At 38.4% G+C, this 19,677-nt stretch overlaps 1 protein-coding gene across 4 annotated transcripts; it reads right to left on the bottom strand.

Annotated features, from left to right (window-relative positions):
* Positions 1 to 384: 384 nt before the first annotated feature.
* LOC122310204 (ATP-dependent helicase BRM) lies at positions 385 to 16,678 on the bottom strand. 4 transcript variants are annotated; one of them, XM_043124087.1, is made up of 15 exons: positions 16,037 to 16,156; positions 15,498 to 15,640; positions 13,260 to 14,585; positions 11,798 to 13,129; positions 11,458 to 11,570; positions 11,140 to 11,227; positions 10,937 to 11,023; positions 10,621 to 10,713; positions 10,458 to 10,541; positions 10,169 to 10,372; positions 6,224 to 6,466; positions 4,565 to 6,142; positions 3,927 to 4,472; positions 2,638 to 2,889; positions 385 to 1,323 (listed from the first exon to the last, which is right to left on the bottom strand). In XM_043124087.1, exons 2-15 carry the CDS (start codon positions 15,579 to 15,581, stop codon positions 664 to 666), a joined length of 6,690 nt encoding a protein of 2,229 aa, XP_042980021.1. In that variant the 5' UTR covers positions 15,582 to 15,640; positions 16,037 to 16,156; the 3' UTR covers positions 385 to 663. The 4 variants fall into 4 exon arrangements, with proteins under 4 accessions (XP_042980021.1, XP_042980016.1, XP_042980032.1 ...); XM_043124082.1 differs by lacking the exon at positions 15,498 to 15,640 and having other exon boundaries at positions 16,037 to 16,678; XM_043124098.1 differs by lacking the exon at positions 16,037 to 16,156 and having other exon boundaries at positions 15,566 to 15,626.
* Between the last annotated feature and the right edge of the window lie 2,999 nt (positions 16,679 to 19,677).

Below are 19,677 nucleotides of genomic sequence, written 5' to 3'. Positions count from 1 at the left end.
AATTGCATATTAAAATATTTATTAAAAAGAAATGAAATTTTATTCTCATTTTAAGATGTCAGCAGCTTTGATTTAAGTGGGATCTCATTATATAAACTCTTTTTGCACTTATTTAGCACATTGGTGAGCTTCAGACACCTTGACGGCATGCATTTCCACCTTTGTACCCTCAGCCAAAACGTGTAATCACTTGCAACCACTGTCAGGATGTCAAATCCAGTGCTTCGCTTACTTTTTTGGTCCATATCCAATACAGCTAGTCTCGAAGCTGGTTTCCACTCCCTAAAAGCAGCTAAATCACCTCAAAAACATTTAAAAAAAAAAAGGTTTGCCCGTTCAACTCTTCTCCAACGGCTGTAGAGCAAATAGAAGCGAGGCAAGAGCTCAGATGAAATATGCATGATGACCATGAAAATTAGTATGAAGCAAGTCTATACTTTACAAGGATTTCAGCCATAATGCCTGGAAGGACGGGGCAGATACAAAAAGAACCATTTGATTCTGAACCAGGGTAACAGCCTGTAAAGATACAATGGTGGAACAAAGACTACACTATTATTAACAGTATGGCCAATTGCTTAAGTACAGGCAGAGAAGGGCCTCTACTAACTCAGCACCTTAACTATCTAGGAATAAATTTCTCCACTACCTCATACACTAGAGTCATGTATGGCTTGGCCTTCTTTTCCCAGAATCTGTCCTCAACCTCTTCACAGGATTTGCCCAACCAACAGACCCACCATCACCATTTGCCGGTTGAGCAGGACCAGGTTGGTTGGCCCATCCTTGCGAATGCGTAGTTTGTTGGGTCTGTCTTGTGTCCTTGGGTACTGACCCTGGACCTGGACTTCTTATACCACGACCTATGCTAGGGGGTGAAACCGGGCCTACTGATCCAGTCCTAGGCTTCACCACTGATTTCTCCCTGTCTTTTCTCTTCTTCTTGCAGATAACCAGCTCTCCTGGATGAGTTAGAAGTGGAGGATCATCCTGCTGGCATTGCTCCCGACTAGCACCAATACCACTCCCAAGCCTTGATTCCTTCTGGGGGATATGACCTCTGATTCTTGCATCTTCCCCACTGGAAATGAGTCCACGTTGCAGTAGCTTCTGTGGAGGGCCTGGGTCAGGTTCCACCTCATTTATCAACTTGTGTCTCTTGCTTGGACCAACAGCTGCTTGTCTTGGGGAAGGAGCAGAAGTGGTAGAAAATGAGCCCGAAAAAGAGAGTGCATTTCTGGCCTCTCGAAAATCTGTGTCTGGAAATACATTCTTCAAGATATCGAAAAAGAGATCATGCACTTTCCTTGCTTCAGATCTCACCTGGGCAACATGGTTACACATTGAGATTACAAATTCTCTTATTTCTTTTTTTTTTTTTTTTTTTTAAGCAAAAAGATCATGAATTCATTCATCAAATTGGGTGATTAGAATTCTCCCTATTCCTAAAAAAGACGTAACAAAAATCAAATCAATGCAAGGGGAAGTTTTTAGAATTCCAGAAGCAGTAGCATTTTCTTAAACATAGGCATGGCATCAGAAAATCAGGAAAAACTCCTATGGATGTTTGGCCGCAACTTCCAGAAACCTCTGCTTGGAACCTTCCTAAGTGAACTTTTTATGTAGCTAATAATCCACATTAAATTATCATACTTCAGATATTCAATTTATTTATTTACTTTTTTCTCTTGATAAGAAAATTTGTCCTTTTCTTGACCTGAAAGTGAAAGAACCAAGATTACAGGAGAAGGATCGTATACACAAGACTCCTAATTTATTTTTGTTTCCTCAAAAATTGTTGGCAAGCAAACAGCAGGTAATGATATTTCATCTAAAGATGTTGGCGTCCACAAAATCAGTACTCCACTCACATACCAAAATTTCCTGAAACTTGCTAATAAATCCAAATCATGAATCAGGGAAGAAAAGAAGTACCTCTGCCGTTAACATGATTTGGGGGTCACTGGATATGGCAGTAACTTATTGCTATCAAATACAGTCACTCTTAATCCAGTGAAGTGCAGAGTCAAAAACCAAGTATTGAACTCAAAAACAACGACAGTATATATGTGACCTTCTGTGAATTTTCTGAAACAAACACACATTCCAGATTTGCAGCTTAACAGACGTGAACACACCAAGGCTGGCATTCTTTCACCCTCATCAATAGTCGTTTTGTTTTCTTTTTTTGTTTTTTTAATGAAAAACTACAGGGTTCACCCTCCCTGCTCTTTCAAGAAAATGGTTTGTTGAAGGGCAATCAACTATGCGACCACATTGCTTAGCACCTCTCTCTTTTCTTTTTCCTTACAATAAAATGTTTTGATATGAATTTAATGAGTTTGGACTTGACTAAGACCTCACATATCATGCATGGTTCTTGCGAGTAACATAAGAATCAAAGCATTTGTTCACATATATAGCTTTTTTATTTCCTTCAACACACACATAAATTAAACAATATAGACTCTAGTAGACACTTAAAAGAGCTTAAAAACTACTGAACCAGGCTTCCATATAGTCACTTTCAATTACTTTAAAAAAAAAACAGTCATTTGAGTAAGCATTTCCTATCCATACTAACAAGGAGGATGTGATGCAATGCACTATGCATCTATTCTAGATGAGCAATCATACCTCATATGAGAACCCATAAAAATGCATTGCACTTTTCAACATGAACTGGACATCAAACACAAGCTCCATCACTCCATTGTACTCTAATCTGTCAATACGCTGATCAATCTTTCGTAAATCCAAATTATTATTTCCTGGTCCACTTATGTACCCAGAGTTTTCAATCCTCTTCCACAAATCTGTAAGCAGAGGTATAATTTGAGGACCTTCCTTACCAATTTTCCTTTGGAGCTTGCTAATTACACTCTTGCACTGCACAGAAAAATTTTAGTTGAGTTCATTTTATTACTTAGCCAGAATTATACAATGAAAGAGAAAATAAAATAAGTAGTTCAACACAGAGCATTGTTAAAGGGAAATTAGACTAAATGGATTTCCAACTTATACGCTAACTCTCATCATATTTATATGAGAATTGATGCTTCCAAAAGTATCATATGGTAAAATACAAAATCCCAAGTAATTATCCAAAACCAAATCCTGAGAGAAGAATATGTTGACCAAGCCATTTTTCTAAGAATGATGCCAGTCAAAACAAGCATGATATAGTCAGAAGCTCAGAAGATCAAATTGTCAATGCATATCATTCTATATGCACATATTCTGGGTATTTTACCTTAATGGCAAGACATACTGCTACCAATATTACAAAACAGCCCAGAGAGAGATGCTGGTGGCATGAATCTAACATTAGCCTGGGTCATAACAGTTGCTCTTACAGATTCAAATCTTCGATTTTCCTCCTCCATGGTTTGGATTAAACCAACTTCTATACTTATTTCTCCATGGGCTGATGGCAAGATTCGAACATTAACAATGATTGTGACAGTTTATTCTTAACATGTTAGCGTCTTTGATTATATTTGTCCATGGTTCGTCTAAACCAACATCTACAAGTAGTTTTCAATGTGTCTTGAGTTTATGTTTCGGATAGAGAGAGAGAAAGGAGCAGATACAGAGGAAAAAATAACATATAAAGGCAATCACGTAGAGCCAAAAAAACAATAGAAAAAAAAAAACAACTTGGATATAGAATGGCTGCTAGAAGAAACCTACTATGCAGATAAAAAGGAACAAAACTAAAGACAACAGGAAAATTAATAGTTAAAAGAAACAAGGGATGCCGAGTTCTAAATGATCATATGTGATTTCCAATTCCCAGTAATTCATAAATAACATAAACACACAACTTACCCAGAGTAGAGGGAAAAAACAAGTACTAATAGACATTATTCATAACATCAAGCTTTAAAAACATCACAGATGTAAGATCAATTAAACAGTCATACCCTTCTCTGGATGTTTTCAGGCATCTTAGAGACAAAGGTTGTTGTCCCACTTGAATTCATAGCTTTAGCATCCCAACTTTCTCTCGACTGTTCGGCATTATCTTCTAGAGAAGCAGACATGCAATTTAATCTGCTAGATTTTGGTGAAGCACGCAATTTTGATGTATTAGCTATTCTCCTTGGTGCCAAGTGTCGCCTGTTTTTGGAGGACGAATCATTTTGATCATGCTTAGAAGCATTGGACTCTCCATAAGGTTTTGTTTCAGGGTCAGTTCTTAACAGAGCCTGATACTTAATATCCACTTGGAATGGCAAAAGAGATGAATCTCCACGCTGGAAAGATTGTGCTTCATTTCCAGACTTCTCCTCTGGCCTTTCGACTGGATGGCGGGGACGAACTCGAAGACTGCGTTTTCGTTTTATTTTGGGTTGCAAAACCTGTTCTTCTTCGCCATCATCACGGTCATGAATCCAACTTCCCGATTGTTGGTGTTCCATGTGAGAATCTCCAGATACTGCAATTTCCCCTTCCTCTAGTTCATCTGGCTGGAAAATATTTAAGAAAATAGAGATGAGTAGATAGAAAAATAATAATCATCATGAAAATAATGTATCAACACACAAGAAAATACACGTACCAGCCTTCTGGAGAGAGAACCTGGCCTAGCATCTAAAGCCGACAGGGAACCGAACTTCTGAGAAGAAACAGAAGGCGATACCATTTGTGTCAATCTTCGAGTATCAGAGGATGATCCAGAGGAACCTGCTTCTTCCAGCAAATGATTATTTTTTGTGCTTTCTGAAGCCCGAGGATACTCAAACTCACCACCACAAACTGGACCCTCCTCTTCCAATTGGTCTTTATTGACTGGCGGTGCCCCAACAGCACCACTAAATTCATCCTCTTCAAACTCTCCAATTTCTCCCTCTTCTTCATGTATAGAGGATCCATTTCTCTCTTCAGAACTTGCTTCAGAGTATTCCCCATTTTCATCATCTAATTCTTTGTAATTAGGATGCTTTCTTCCTTTGGGCCGTCCCCTTTTCCTTTCAGCTTTTGGAGATGAATCAGAACCTATTTCACTAGATTCCATGATAATATTACCAGCCAATATAGTGTTCTTTGATGGTCTTTTTGAAAGAGTTGCAACAGTGGCATTTACTTCTCTAGTATTCGCTCGAAGCCACTTGGGTACCTGATCATACCGCGTCATCTCTTCAGCCCAATCCAGTTCCTCATCCATTTGATCAAACAACTCAACTTCCTCTTTGCTCCTAGCAATCATGCGATTGACCTCCTGCAGGGAGGGTACATCATGGACAGTTTCTTGATACCTCTCCTCATCATGCAATAATGTCTCTAAAGTCAGGCGTCTCTCTTCGTGTGTTGTTCTCTGGTCAAAACGCCCAGCGTTGATAACCTCATCAGCCATATCAATTTTATATTGTTGAATGTTGTTCCTTATCAAGCCCTCAATAGAAGCCATATATCGATCCTTACCAGCAAGGTCATCATCCATATCAACCGTACCTCCACTTCTTAGCTCGTCTTCTTTCTGATGGCTAGAGATTTTATCAACAACAGCTTCCATATAAATGACTTTGACTTCTCTAGTCTGTCCAATACGATGGGCCCTAGCAACTGCCTGTTCCTCATTCTTAGGGTTTGGATCAGGATCATATATTATAACTGTATCAGCAGATTGAAGGTTAAGACCTCTACCTGCAGCACGAATACTAAGCAAGAAAATGAAGCAGTCTGAATCATGGCTATTAAAGTCCACAATAGCCGATTCACGATCTTCTAAACTAGTTGTTCCGTCAATTCGCCTGTATAGAAGCCGCCGCCATTGCAAGTATTCCTCCAATATATCAAGGAGTTTTGTCATGGTACTAAAGAGCAGTACTCGATGCCCAGTTCTCTGAAGTTTAATAAGAATCCTGTCCATGATCCATAATTTCCCACATGATCTTACAAGAAAATCCTTCGACAAGTCATTGAAATATGGATAATTCAACAAAGGATGATTGCAGGCTTTCCGAAGTTCCATACATCTGTTATTTAGAGTTCTATACACTTTAGCCTGGTAAATTGGATTTTTTTGAACCCTCCGCTTTTCATCTTCAGGATCAACACGAAGAGTACCAGTGGATTTGATCCAATCATAAATGGCACTCTGAATAGCTGACATCCTACATCTTAAAACTATGGACACCTGCAATCCAGAAGTGTTGTCAGAAATCAGGAAAAAATATATATTTATATATATGGCCAACTAGGACCAACACAATCATACCTTGGGTGGAAGTGAGCCTTCCACATCTTCAACACGACGCCTGAGCATAAAGGGCTCTAGAATTTGATGAAGCCGGTGGATGATGATGACCTTTTTTTCAGTCTCTAGCCAGTCATCCTCGGCATTTGGTGTAGGAGCTTCCTTTTGAAAGGGTTTTGAGAACCAGTCATGAAATGCTTTCCGATTATCAAAAACTTCCGGAAGAAGTAGATTTAGAAGTGACCACAGTTCCTTCAAATCATTCTGCAAAAGAAAGACCATCCTACATGATTAAAGAAAGACTATGAGGTTTCACTTATCCACATGACGATAGGAAAGTAAGCCGGATTTAACTTTAATATCGTACATGATTAAATAATTTTTGAAGCAGAACAGTGTTCAATATAATTTTTTTCCCAATAGTACACTGGACTTTCTTCCTCCATGCTTACAAGTTTCAAAAAGCAACAGCTAAATAATAATAGCATTAATAATATAGAAATAATTTCACGACTACCCAAGAACTAAGATTCAGTTTAAATGTACTCAGGAAACCTTTGTTAAGGATTCAGCTTCAGTTGAGCAAGCCAAATCCATTCAGCCCACAGCAGATTGCCACCCACAAATGAGTAGGAGTTGAGTAATGAATGTGCATGCACATTAGATAGCATGATATTTTTTTTTTGATAAGTAAAAATATTATATATATATATATATATATTAATAGGAGTAACCAAGTACATTGGATGTATACAATAAAACACCTATCCCATACTAGAGAACTCCTAATGACCCAAAAAGCCCATGAAACACTACCCAAAATACACCAAGCCTGATTGAAATGGAATACACCTCCCCAACCTCAGCCCCTTGTTTCCCTACAACTAATTCAAATCCTTCTACAAGATCGTCTTCACAAATGCCCTCCCTTTATTCTTCCCTTGACTTGAGCTACCTCCCTTAGCAACGTAGTTGATTGCCCATGAAAGACGATTTAACTCTCTACTTTTCTTGAAACTTGATTTGGTTTTAAGCGTGTGGCTTGCCTCAATCGCAGTGAGTAGAGCTTTAAATTGATCTTCATATCCTTTAGAAATCCCCAGGATTTTCTGAAGCCCGTTAGCTTTATTAAGAACCCATTCCAATGTTGAGCCCTCTATATCATTTAACGGAAGAAGAGAAACCAGGGGAGCAAAATTATCCCCAGGCACAATATCCAACTGCACTCCCGACTCTAAGCCCCTTCCTGCACACTAGGCACCAACGACAAACCCATAATTTCCTTCCCTCCATATTCTGCATTCAAATCCTGAATCTCCTCAACAGCTAAATGGTTGTTGTCCATTGTTTCTGTCACCATTAAAGATTCCTCCCCTCGATCAATCATGACATTATCAGACCCTACTGCTCCCTCAAGAAAAGAACACTTAGGGGAAACACTACCTTTTGTTACCCCATTTGCATCTTTTAAAAGAGCCTCGACGGTTTCTTCCAAAGTACTCGAGACCTTGGAGGGACCTCCATCTTCAACTGAAAGTGAACCCTGGACAAAAGTAGCAACCCCATTTGCATTTGGTGACTGAGGGCCTACTGCTCCCTCAGAAGGCATAGATGACAAGTTGTCGATGTCCTGAGTGACACCAGCATGGGCAGAGATGCTAGCGTCCAACGACCCAATCTATGACGGTGTTGAAACACCCTTTACCAACTCACTTGAGGCCTTTGAACCCATAGGATCTACCCCCGCCCTCCCTTGTCCTTTTTTGACCCACTACTATGTCCAGCCCCTTATCAACTTTGATCATCAAATCTCTCATACTCCATAACTCCCATCAATTGAGCTTTGACATCCCACAAAACACCCTGAACTTCTCTCAATGTCACCTGACGGCCTTTGTCTCCAACAAGTGCCTGACCCTTTCCTTCTGCCACGGAGCTAATCTTGATCGGACTACCCGCCTGTGACCTCAACACCGTAGTGTACAAAGCACCTTTGACTAAGTAAGGCCTTCCCACTGTCTTTCCATCAACAAACTCCCCATTGTTGTTTGCAGGCTTCAGAAAAATGGCTTTATACCCAGTAACACTTCAAATGGACTGCAAAAATCCTTTCCATCCAATGCCATTAGTGCCTTCCGAAATCACCAATAACCCTTTCCTCCTACCATTTGGAAATCTAATAGTTGCATAAAGCTGCCCCTTGCATTAAACTGATGTTGAATAATGAGAACTCCATTACCCATCCTTAGCTCTCTGAAGAATCCTTCATGACATTTAAGTTCTAAACAATCCTCTATCCCCTTAGCAACCCATGAAGTTGCCGTCTCACCTAGACACATGAACTTAGCCATCATTTTGCTATGTTCATAGATACGAAATCTATTTCCTCCCTCTTTCGTAAAAACGAAAGTTTTTTATTCCACCTTCAACCACCTCTCACCTTCCACTTGAGACGAATCCCCATCTCGTGCCATCATCATCAATCCCAAATCCCAAATCTCAAATCCCCTCTTAACTTAATACAGATTCTACTCCAATTCCTTCCTTAAAGGTAGCACCATCATCTAAGGACCCCTAAAAGTTCGGTCAAAAGGGTCAAACGTGCCTATGTGTTCCAAATATCAGACGCAGTAGAGTGGAACCAAGATTTCCGGCCTGAGTTCCAAATATGTCTGAGTGACCGTTGGAACTTTCTGAGGTTGTCGATAGGTGTTCCGACCTCTCTTGTATTGGTTGACATTGTGCTACGACTTCTTCTGTGGTGGAAGAGACGATGTCCGTCTGTTTAGAACTTCGCGGAGGCCCAAAAAAACTTGCCGCCGGATGAAGCCCAGTAGACTCGCCAGAGGGCAACTCTTTCTGTGGACTACATGGCCAACAGCACACTCTGACAGTTGACCGAGAGAGGCCCTTACAAACTTTCAGGCCACCAGAGGGAGGACCTTCATCGAACGGCCCTCAGCAGAGTAACTGGGGCCTGTCAACCTTAGCTGTGACGACGGTGCGATGTCACTCACCGGTCGAGGGAAGACAGCTGGTGTTTGCCTCTCTCTCTCTCTCTCCTCTAAGCCTTATTAGATAGCATGATATTATAGGGAAAAAGAACAACATATACTAAAAATCAAAACCTGATCAAGGTTGCAAAACCCAAACACTATTAGGGTCAATCAACATCATATAAGAGTGCATATAGACTACTTTTTCTTTTTCTTTGATAAACTACGGTTGCAGTTTTATTTGGGAAGTCCCATAGCTATGAGGCTTAACGAACAAAGAAAATGGTGGCTACTTCCACTAGTTGAGTAGAAGGTGACAACCCTAATGAATCGACTATGAAAGTGGCTATTAGCTACATTAGTGCCCAAATTCCTTCATTGTTATTGCCCTGACTTCAATAAGACAACACGGCAATGGTTGTCCAAGTATGTATAGGATTCATGAGGGCAGATACCTGGGGTGAGATGACATTGAGTTGATCCACCTGTTTCCTAAATTCATACTTAGGACGTGCAAGGAATCGAGACAGGGAGCAGTGACCCCTATCAGCTTGAGCCCCCTTCACAGTTACACCTATACTCGATGCTGGCTCCATACGGTATAAATAGGTTTGGAAAAAATCTTGAAACTTTTTTGTGTGAGCACATTTTGCTTTTCACATTATTTTTCACTGATCTCCTTACCTATACTGGAGGTGAAGTAGAGAGGCAGGACAGCCCTCGTAGTACGAGTGGGGGTTCTATAGGAACACCAATACACTACTATAACGAGTTCCCTCTAATACCTTCAATCAACAGCTAATATAAACAACACCAACATTGTTTGATTCCAAATTCAACGCAATGCCTATTGTACCCTCTTCAAATTCTACTAATTCACCTTTTTTGTGTAACAAATACACACCTAGATTTAAGCACATCAAATGTCTGTCATCATTAATTAAAAAGCTATAGTAAGTTTGTAACACACCTGTAGTGGCGTCCCAGTCAGTAGCAAGCGCCTCTGGCAGCGATATCTATCAAGATCACGTGCTAAAACTGATTCCCTATCCTTCATCCGTTGTGCTTCATCAATTACAATATACTTCCAATCAATTTTTGAAAGTTTCGAACGATCATACATGATGAACTCATAAGTCGTCACCAGGACATTAAATTTCAAAGCAGCAACCTCCTATGAAAAAAGCAACAAAACAGAAAGTTCAGCAATTTGTGAGAAATTCCAAGACAAAGTAAATAAGCAAATGCAAGTTTCTTACTTGAGAAAATAATTTTGACCGTTGATCCTTCCCACCAACATAAAAAATGCATGACACAGATGGGAGCCAATTATGTAACTCACTCTGCAAGTGAACTCAGTTAGCATAGTTAGATATCAACAAAAAGGGTGTGTCATTAACATGGAACATAACACAAACTAACCTTCCAATTTACCAGAACAGCATTTGGAACTATTATAAGATGTGGGCCATAGTTTCCTTTGAACTCCATCAAGTAAGCTATCAATGCCATTACCTAGACATAGAAGAATATGATTAAAATTGGACGGTGGCATATTTAAATCATCTATGGTATAAAATACAGGCCCCTCCCCTAATTATGAACCTGTGGAGTTGCTCGCAACTAGAAACTTTATTTCATTTTATTTTATTTTTTTGATCGGTAAACTAAAAACTTTATTAATGCTCTTTTTATTTGGGGGAGTAAGACTTAAGCTTTAAACTTAATAAAAATACACCTGTACAGTCTTCCCAAGACCCATCTCATCTGCCAAGATTCCATTTAATTTATTGTTATACAGCGATAGCATCCATTGCAACCCAACCTGCAGAATCATGCACAGAATAGCTTAAAAAATCTGACTTGCTACATCACAAGAGTACCAAAGAAAACCACAAACTTTTTTTTACAAGTAAAAGGCCCTAAAACATGGCAACTTACAAGTTGATAGTCTCTCAAGGTTCCAGCCCGTAACATTGAGGGTTGCCTTCCAACCCTTTCATTCACAGCATGTGCAAGATTATAATACCTGGTTACAATCATGAGGACCAATTAAATACAGGAGCCTCGTTAATCTAAAGAATGCACTAATAATATAACAAGTTTTCTATTGTCAAACTAAGAAATATGAGGAACAAAAAACTGCATAGTTACAATCTAGATGGACAGACAGCACAAAATTTCTCTCCAATGGAGTCAACCATCCCATCAGAACTTTAGACTATGAAGCATAACATTAAACAAAAAAGATATACTAACTTGCTGACAGATGAACTATCCTTCGGTGCATTCATTTCCATAAACCGATTTCTTATCATTACTTCCTCCCCTGCACAAGTTGCCGCTGCCCTAACTTCCTCTTCAGAGAGACCCTTTTGTCAGGAAAAAGACAAGTAACCAAGTCAGAAAATGGAAACCACTCAACATGCAGAGCCAATGACTCAAAAAGAAATATTTCTTGTTCACGAACAAGTGAGAAAATTCTAAAAGAAGTTAAGTAGAAAAACCATAAATATATCAATAAAAAGAATGACTAGGATAAGAGAGACAGAGGAAGAAGAAGAAGAAGAAGAACAACAACAACAACAACAAAGCATGCCTGTATTCGCGCAGCAACTGCAGCGGCATTTGCTGCCTCCTCCACTTCCTGTTGATTTTTGGCAGCAGTTATTTTACTTCCCAGTTTATGTAGATATTCTTCTGTCTGAGTCAAGAACGATGAGAGAACAGCATATCTCTCTGCGGCCTCACCTGGGATGCTTGTCTGCTGCTCCAGCAACATCTCCCTATACCTTTCGACATCATTATTTTTCAGTGCCTCCATCCTCTTATTTCTATCATCGTCCTTTCTTTTTGAAAACTCCCTTAACATCCTCTCATGATATTTGGCAACCCCCCTATTCCGTGCAGTTCGTGCATCACGGATGGCCCAATGAGTCTCAAGAAGCTTCTTACGCCACTGGAATATGGATTTCAGTTGCTTCTCTCTCATAGCTTTCTGGGAGGCCTGTACTTGTCTGGTCAGCTCCATACGCTGGCGCTCACACAGTCTAACAAACTTCCTATATGGCCTGTCAGGCATTGCCATTATCTCCTGTTGCTGTTGATCAATTTCATCTCTTAACCGGGCCTGTAGATCTAACAGTCGAAGCTTTTTCTCTTCAATTTGCAACCTCAAGACAAGATCTGGCCTAATCCTTTTCCTCTCTAAGTTCACTGCCAGTAAACCACCAATCTTTCTTAAATTTTCAGACCTTTTCTTTGTAAGCACTTCCATGCCTTCATCACAAAGAAGATCTTTGACGTCATATGCTAATGTTAGATGATTATTGCTGTTAACCATCATTGCCGACCCAAATAAGTCATGTTTCCTAGTGAAAAAGGGGAAATCAAATAGGGGCCCATGATACTTTCTGTTGGAACTAATGTCTTTCTGCTGAGGGGCAGTGCTTGCTTGTGCAGGTTTGTTAGCTTGCTCTGCATCTACAGCTCCCTGGGGTGCAACAGACTTTCCCCTATCCGCTGGAAAATCACTTCTAATAGGGGGCCTATGAGTACCTCGTTCAACATCCGGGTCTGACTTTACAGAAAATACAGTGGATTGCTGCTGCTCATCTTTCCCAGCAGATGCCACTGGTGAAGGATCCTTCATTAAAACCGGCACACCTTGCATATGAGCTGTGGTGATGGTTGCTTTATCATCTGCCCCAAAGGCTTCCTCTGTTGGGAAACTTTGCCCATTAATTGATGTGACAGCATGTTTATCCTTCTCATTGGACTCTATATGCCTCGGATGGTCAGCGACAATATTCCTGGCAGATTTTTCCTCAATATTTCCTCCCGCAGGAGGAAATTGCTGTTGCAGCTGCAGCTCGAGGGGTGGTGGAGCAATAGCCCGGAGAAGTTCTTGAGGGAGACCAGGGTCTCCTTTCTGTAAAGCAACAGGAAAGAGGTAACACCATCCACTCAGCAATAGTAATGGACATCAAAGAGCACTCGAGAAAAGAGATTCAGCAAGAGAAACATAAACACAAGCAAAGAGAAAGAGAGAGATGCCAGACCTTCAGACGCCTAAATGCTAGTATTTGTGCTTTAAGAACATGCAATTGATGTTTGGTGAATCCAGAACGCTGTTGAGGCATCTGACTACTTGATCCACCAAGTGGAAGGATGTTGCTGCCAGAGCCCCCATCATTAGTAGGAACTGCAGCTTGTGGAGAAGATCGACTTGACTGCCTGAGATACTGCATCTGCTGAGTTTCTGGGCCATTCATTGGATTTTTTGCACTCAGAGAATGATCAACACCCTGGCTCATGTTGGGGGATGACTGTGGAGGATGCATGGAAGGCATTCCCTTACCAATCACAGCAGGCTGTCTTGAAGGCAACTGATTCTCTCTGCCATGAGTGGAGAACTGCTGCAATGAAGCATTGTTAGAGTGGTTAACTATGCCAGCATTTGAAGTTGAACCAAAAGGGCTGGGAGAAACAGTCTGCCTTGCTTTTGCAGGGCCTGACTGTCCGGACATATCACTTGATGAATTAGTATGGGGAGAACTCTCATTAGCAACCGGCGGAGAGGTAACTTGCTGCTTTGACGCTGGAACAGATGATGACTGTGCATCCATATTACTTTCATTTGCTTTTTGCTGTGGAACAATCCTAGACTGCATTAATGGAATGAGTTGCGCCATCAAGTTAGCATTTGCAGGCAGGGAGAGATCAATATTGCGCTCAAGTGCCCATGAATGCATTGCCTGCAACTGGGCAGACATTGTGAGCTGGTTGTTTGCAGAGTTTTGGGCATTCTGCTGAGCTTGTGGTGCTTGTGAAGGCCTTCCCATATTTCCAGGTATTAATTGTCCAATGCCTGTCGCCTGGGTTGGAGGCTTTGGCTCAGTCCTCTGCTCAGAGGCTGATTGCTGTCCTTGATCCATCTGCTTTTCACCACGACCAAAATGGTCAGATGAGTTTTTCAATGATGATGCCTGAGCCTGAGTAGGCACCTGCATGGAAATGAGATCCTGCATTTTAATATTTCCCATTCGCATTTCCTGATCCTTCCCAGATGGAGGGCTCAACATTCCCATTTTAGCATGCTGCTGCGATTGCGACTTTTGTTGAGCAGCCTGCAAAGCATATTGAATATAAGCTTGATGGACTGGATTTAGCGCTTGTTGCTCAACAGCTTGACTCCTATGCAGGCCCTCATGGGAGGAACCATGTTGTTGAGCCAATTCAATGAATTTCCTGGACTGTTGAGGCAATTGCATAGAGCCAGGAGATGAACTGAAATTGTTCCCTCCCATAACTCCTTGGAGACTAGATTGATATGCTAGAAGGGCTTCATTCCCTTCAGGTTTTCTATGAAACTGTTGTTGTAATAACTGCATGAACAATAAATGGACAGTCAATATGGTTATAATTACGTATGAATCCTTCGTTTATTAAGGAATGAGCTCAAACTAAATAAGCGGAAAACTATCTCTAGCCTTCATTTGCATAGTATTGATTATAAACCAATACTATGTAACAATATAGAAGATGCAAATATTGGCAACTTGAAAATCAACCCATTCCAAAGCACCATAAGCTAATCATGGTTCAACATAATCAAGAAAGATGAACCAGAGAAAAGCACAAAATGGATACAAAATTTTATTAGCAAATGTACCGTTATGGAAGTTGTGCAACATACATTTTAATGTGGAAGCAAGTAATTCAAATAACTACCACTGTCCATGAATAAAAATAATCTCCACCCGCAAATAATATTGCATAATCACCAGAACTTAAGCAGCAACTATATGGATTCCGGTAATCCACAGGCAATTAGCAGAAAGAAATTGAGAGACACCTTAGATGTTTGCTAATTATGTAAAGAAATATAACAAGGAAAATTAAGAAATTTTTTCCGAAAAACTGTAACAAATGACTAGAACCATGAGATCATATTGATCCTGATATTAAAACATCGTAGGTAAGCCAGCAGTCTGACTAGAAATCATTGTATGGAAAGTGTAATATTGCATCTCATTGCATCATATTAAATTTTCTTTCCTAAGATCATTATTAGCAAGCTAAGATATTTAACCAATGGGACCATCTTTTCTGGCCCTTATCAAGTTCTAAACTCAATGGACATAATCCCCTCTAATAAAAACACTAAGGTCCAAGGCTGTGAGCGACATATGTCAAAAACAAAATTCAAAACCAGACCCCTTGACAGGGGCCTGCTTACCCCCGGAATTAGTAGGGACTTTGTTCTCAAACACCCGTTGAAAAAAAAATAACCCCACATTGTTATTATTTGGCCCTCTTGGGCGAGTTGATGAAGTACATGCCCAGTGACAGTTAAACAGCTCACAGTTCAATGCAACCATCAGTTCCGATTTTCTTGCACATTATGACATGCCTACTTTGTCCCCTTGAATACCTAAGACTTGATTAATAAAAAATTCAAGTTAGCAACAAACCAATAAGCCATGTGTTCTATGGTAACTACACACATTACAAGGTGTATTAATTACAAAATTTCTTCCCATGCATTCACCAAAACACTTCCAAAACCCACGTTATAACTTATAACGTAACAATCGAACACTTACTGACACAATCATTCCCACCCATTTGCCAAAAAACTCCAAATTCCAAAAACCGCATCCCAATTCGAACAATGTTCCACAAATTCAACTCCTACCCATTTGCAAGAACACACCAAAATCCAAGGCCCACATCCCAATTTTATCCGTTTGCAATCATAATCCCATTCCCAATCACGCATACAATTCAACCAAATTTTGAGGAAAAAAAAAAAATTGCACCCAAAAACTCTCACCTGCCTAGACCCTATTTGCTGCTGCTGCTGCTGCTGCATGGAATCGAACCCCAAGTGCGGCGTGGGCGCGGCTGAAGATGAAGAGGATGGCGACGCAGCTGAAGTTGATGCCGCCCGCCCTGCCGGACCCACCCGGCTGGGCCCAGCGCCACCTCCTCCACTGGATTGCATGCAAAAATCAACCCAAATGCACACGCACTCACAACCCCAAATGCACCAAAAATAGAACTTTCTTTTATTAAAAATAAAAACTGAAAAAAAAAAAAATACCCGCAAAACCCCAAATCCCTCCAAATTTTTAACAAAAACCCATTTAAGTCCTCCAATCCCAAGGTTCAAAAAACCACCTCCCCCCTCTCTTACTTTCTCTCTGTAAAATTCACTGCACCAATTCTCTCACTCACTCACTGTCTCTCTGTAAAAATTCCGGATTTTTTAGAGGCTGTGGAAGATGGATCTCCGTGACGGAGAGGACCGCGAACCCAACGGAATCGCTAATTCCAAAGGGTTTTTGCAGGCGATCCTGGATTTTTTTTCCCAGTCAAACCCTAATGGATTTTTTTATTTTTTTGTCTTTATTTTGTTTGTGGGGGTTAAAATTTTCCTTTTCCTCTATGCGTCGGGTTGGTAATGCACTGCACTGCATTGCATTGAAGTGCAGGAAGAGACTATATCATGTCTCTACGGTTGGTAATTTACAGTAAAGGGGTAGTGCATGAAATTCTCCCTTGGAATTCTGAAAATTTCGAGCCTGCCACTCAGCTTGAAATTTCTGCATCAATGTACAATCTCTTCCTTACCCATTTTAAGGAAGCATTTGATCGATTGAGATGTTTGATCAAATTATATAAAAAAAAACTTATTTTATAAATTTGACATATTTAGGTCGAATTGTATATTTTTTTTTTCTAATATAGAAAATCCTATAAATCATATTAAGCAATGTTATTTTATATTTTTGTAACTCTCACTTAAATATTTCCTTATATAAACGGTATTGCGTCATTTTTTTTTTCTTTTAATTTGTAGGAAAATTAGGAAAAGAAAGGGACATGCATTTTCCATAGTTTTTCAAATTCATTAAGATCTATTGGGAATAATGTGCAACAAAATTTAGAAAAATGATATTTACAGTTATAAAATTTGCAAACACCGCATATTATTTTTTTTAAAAAAAGTGAGTAAATTAAGATTTATATGAAAAACTTAGTTTTTTACTTATAGACCTTACTCTTTTTCAAAATAAATACATAACGCTTGCACAACTTATAATTATATCTAAGATTATTAAGTCAAAAAACACTCATTCTAATAACCTAAATTTGGTGGATAAAGTGGTCGAATGTAGCAAACGATTGAGCAACCATCTTATGAGATCTCGTCATCCCACCATGATGCACACAATCTAAAGCAATCAAGACAATTCGCACAATTAAGGGTCTTGTTTGGTTGATAGAGTGCATTGACATTAACTCAATTTAATCTAATTTTAAATTGAGTCTAACATCAAAACACACAATTGTTAAATCGTTAAATTCATCTCAATTTAAAAATTTTTTACACGTGAGACCTATAATTTTTTTCAACTTAACACATATTTACATGCAGGACCCATAACATTTAATTTCTCATAAATAAATCTAAACTCATATTAATATCTAAATACATCTAAATTCATCTTAAGTAGACCCTATAAAAATCATTTCACCATCTTAACTCATTATTATTTATATAAAAATTTTAATTCAACTCACCGTTCAAATACAACATCACATTGCACCTAGACAGGCGCTTGCACATCACCTACCCCATGTGCCAATCACCTTGTTGGGCAAAGTACCTATTATCTTATCTAGATCCTGAGCTCACCACCATGCCTGGAGCATTTGTTCATGGTATGGGAAGGGTTGGGCTATTGTGCCTCTTTGTTCTTACGGCTTTGTTAGATATAGTTGGCGTGCAATTGGCTGTACAGAATGAATAAAAAAAATTATAAATTTTTTTTTTTATATTCAGGGGGACCCACGTGAATAAAAAAAAGTTAAAAAAATAATTTTTTTTTCATGTAAGCCCCGTATTAATTCACTTTTTTCTCCACGACTGCATGTCGACTGCATTTGCTGACTGCAAAAAGTATTTCTCTAGTTCTTATTATTGGGTGTGCTACTCAGTCTAATTTTTTTCATATTTTTTAATATATTTAAATATTTTAAAAAATAAAAAATACATCAATATATTTAAAATCACTTTCTTAATTATTAAAAAAAAAATTATCAAACGATACATTTAAACGACACTGCACACGCGGCATACAAGCTTTATGCAGTATGGGAAAAAGAGAGAATTCTTTTTTTCTTTTTTATTTTTTTTAGAAAAAAAAAAAGCGACAAGTGACCTTACAGGTCATATAATGAACAAGACATATAGCATGAGAGCATTAAATGAAGTAAGGGCGTCCCAACTCCTAAAGATGGACGACCAAATGACGGTTACCGAGTCTCTAAGATAGAAGATCATGTAATGCAACGCTCTCACCATCCTCCAAAGTTAAAAGAGAGACTTTTCTAGTTATTGTCTTCAAGGGGCTTTGGCTTAACCTTTAGAGTGTTGTTTCAAGCCGACTCAAGCCGGCTGAGTGCAGAGTTTGTGTTGCAAGGTCTAAAAGGGAAAAAGAAATACACTTAAATGTACCAATAACAACCATTATCAAAGTTAATTACTCTAATTTATCACTAATGATATGGTAAAGGAGCGCGGTTACAAATACTAAAATATTAAATAAAAATAAAACTATAAATTGATGTAATTTCACGTGATTCGTTAGATCTATTTTATATTAAAAGTAATTATAATCTGACGTTCTGTATTAAGTCACATCAATTTATAAATTTATTTTTATGTAATTTTTTTGTATTTTTATTATATTTATTTTACATTAAAAATAATATTACAATATAACATACTGTATCAAGTTATATTAATTTATAAATTTATTTTTATGTAATCGTTTTATGTTTAAAATAATTCTCTATTATAAATCATATACATTTTTAGAATTAGAGGACATATTAGGAAATTTCAAAGTTTTGCTTAGCCACTGAAATTTTTCAGATGAAAATTTTGAATTTTAAAATTAAATATTATATTTTAATATTATTATTATATTGAGATTTAAAAAGGTTAAAAAAATTAAATTATTTATTATATTTTATATAAAAATTTTAAAAAAATTATAATAATAAGATAAAAATTTTATATTTAAGATGAGAATTTAATATGAGCAAATATTACCTTAAGACTCTTCGCAAGGTTCATACACGGAAGGTGAATCTCTCTCTCTCATATTTAAGATTTATATTCGTTTTATCTTTTTCTGCACACAAGTCAAACTCAAATTTATTCATAGAATTATATTTTATGTTCCCGAGTAACTCATTTATTGCCTTTAAAAAAAAGAGTAACTTGCTTATTTTTTCAACGAATTCAAACTTGTTCATAAACTGTTTAATGTTGATAAAATAGATTATTTATATCATATTTTAAAACTTTATCTACCCATTCTATAAATATCTATATAAAAATTATGTATAATGCTACTCATCATCATAATTTTTATAATCTAATATTATATCATGGGATGA

This window comes from Carya illinoinensis, chromosome 1, assembly GCF_018687715.1.
Source record: "Carya illinoinensis cultivar Pawnee chromosome 1, C.illinoinensisPawnee_v1, whole genome shotgun sequence".
Classification (NCBI taxonomy): domain Eukaryota; kingdom Viridiplantae; phylum Streptophyta; class Magnoliopsida; order Fagales; family Juglandaceae; genus Carya; species Carya illinoinensis.
This window is presented reverse-complemented; position numbering and strand designations above follow the sequence as displayed.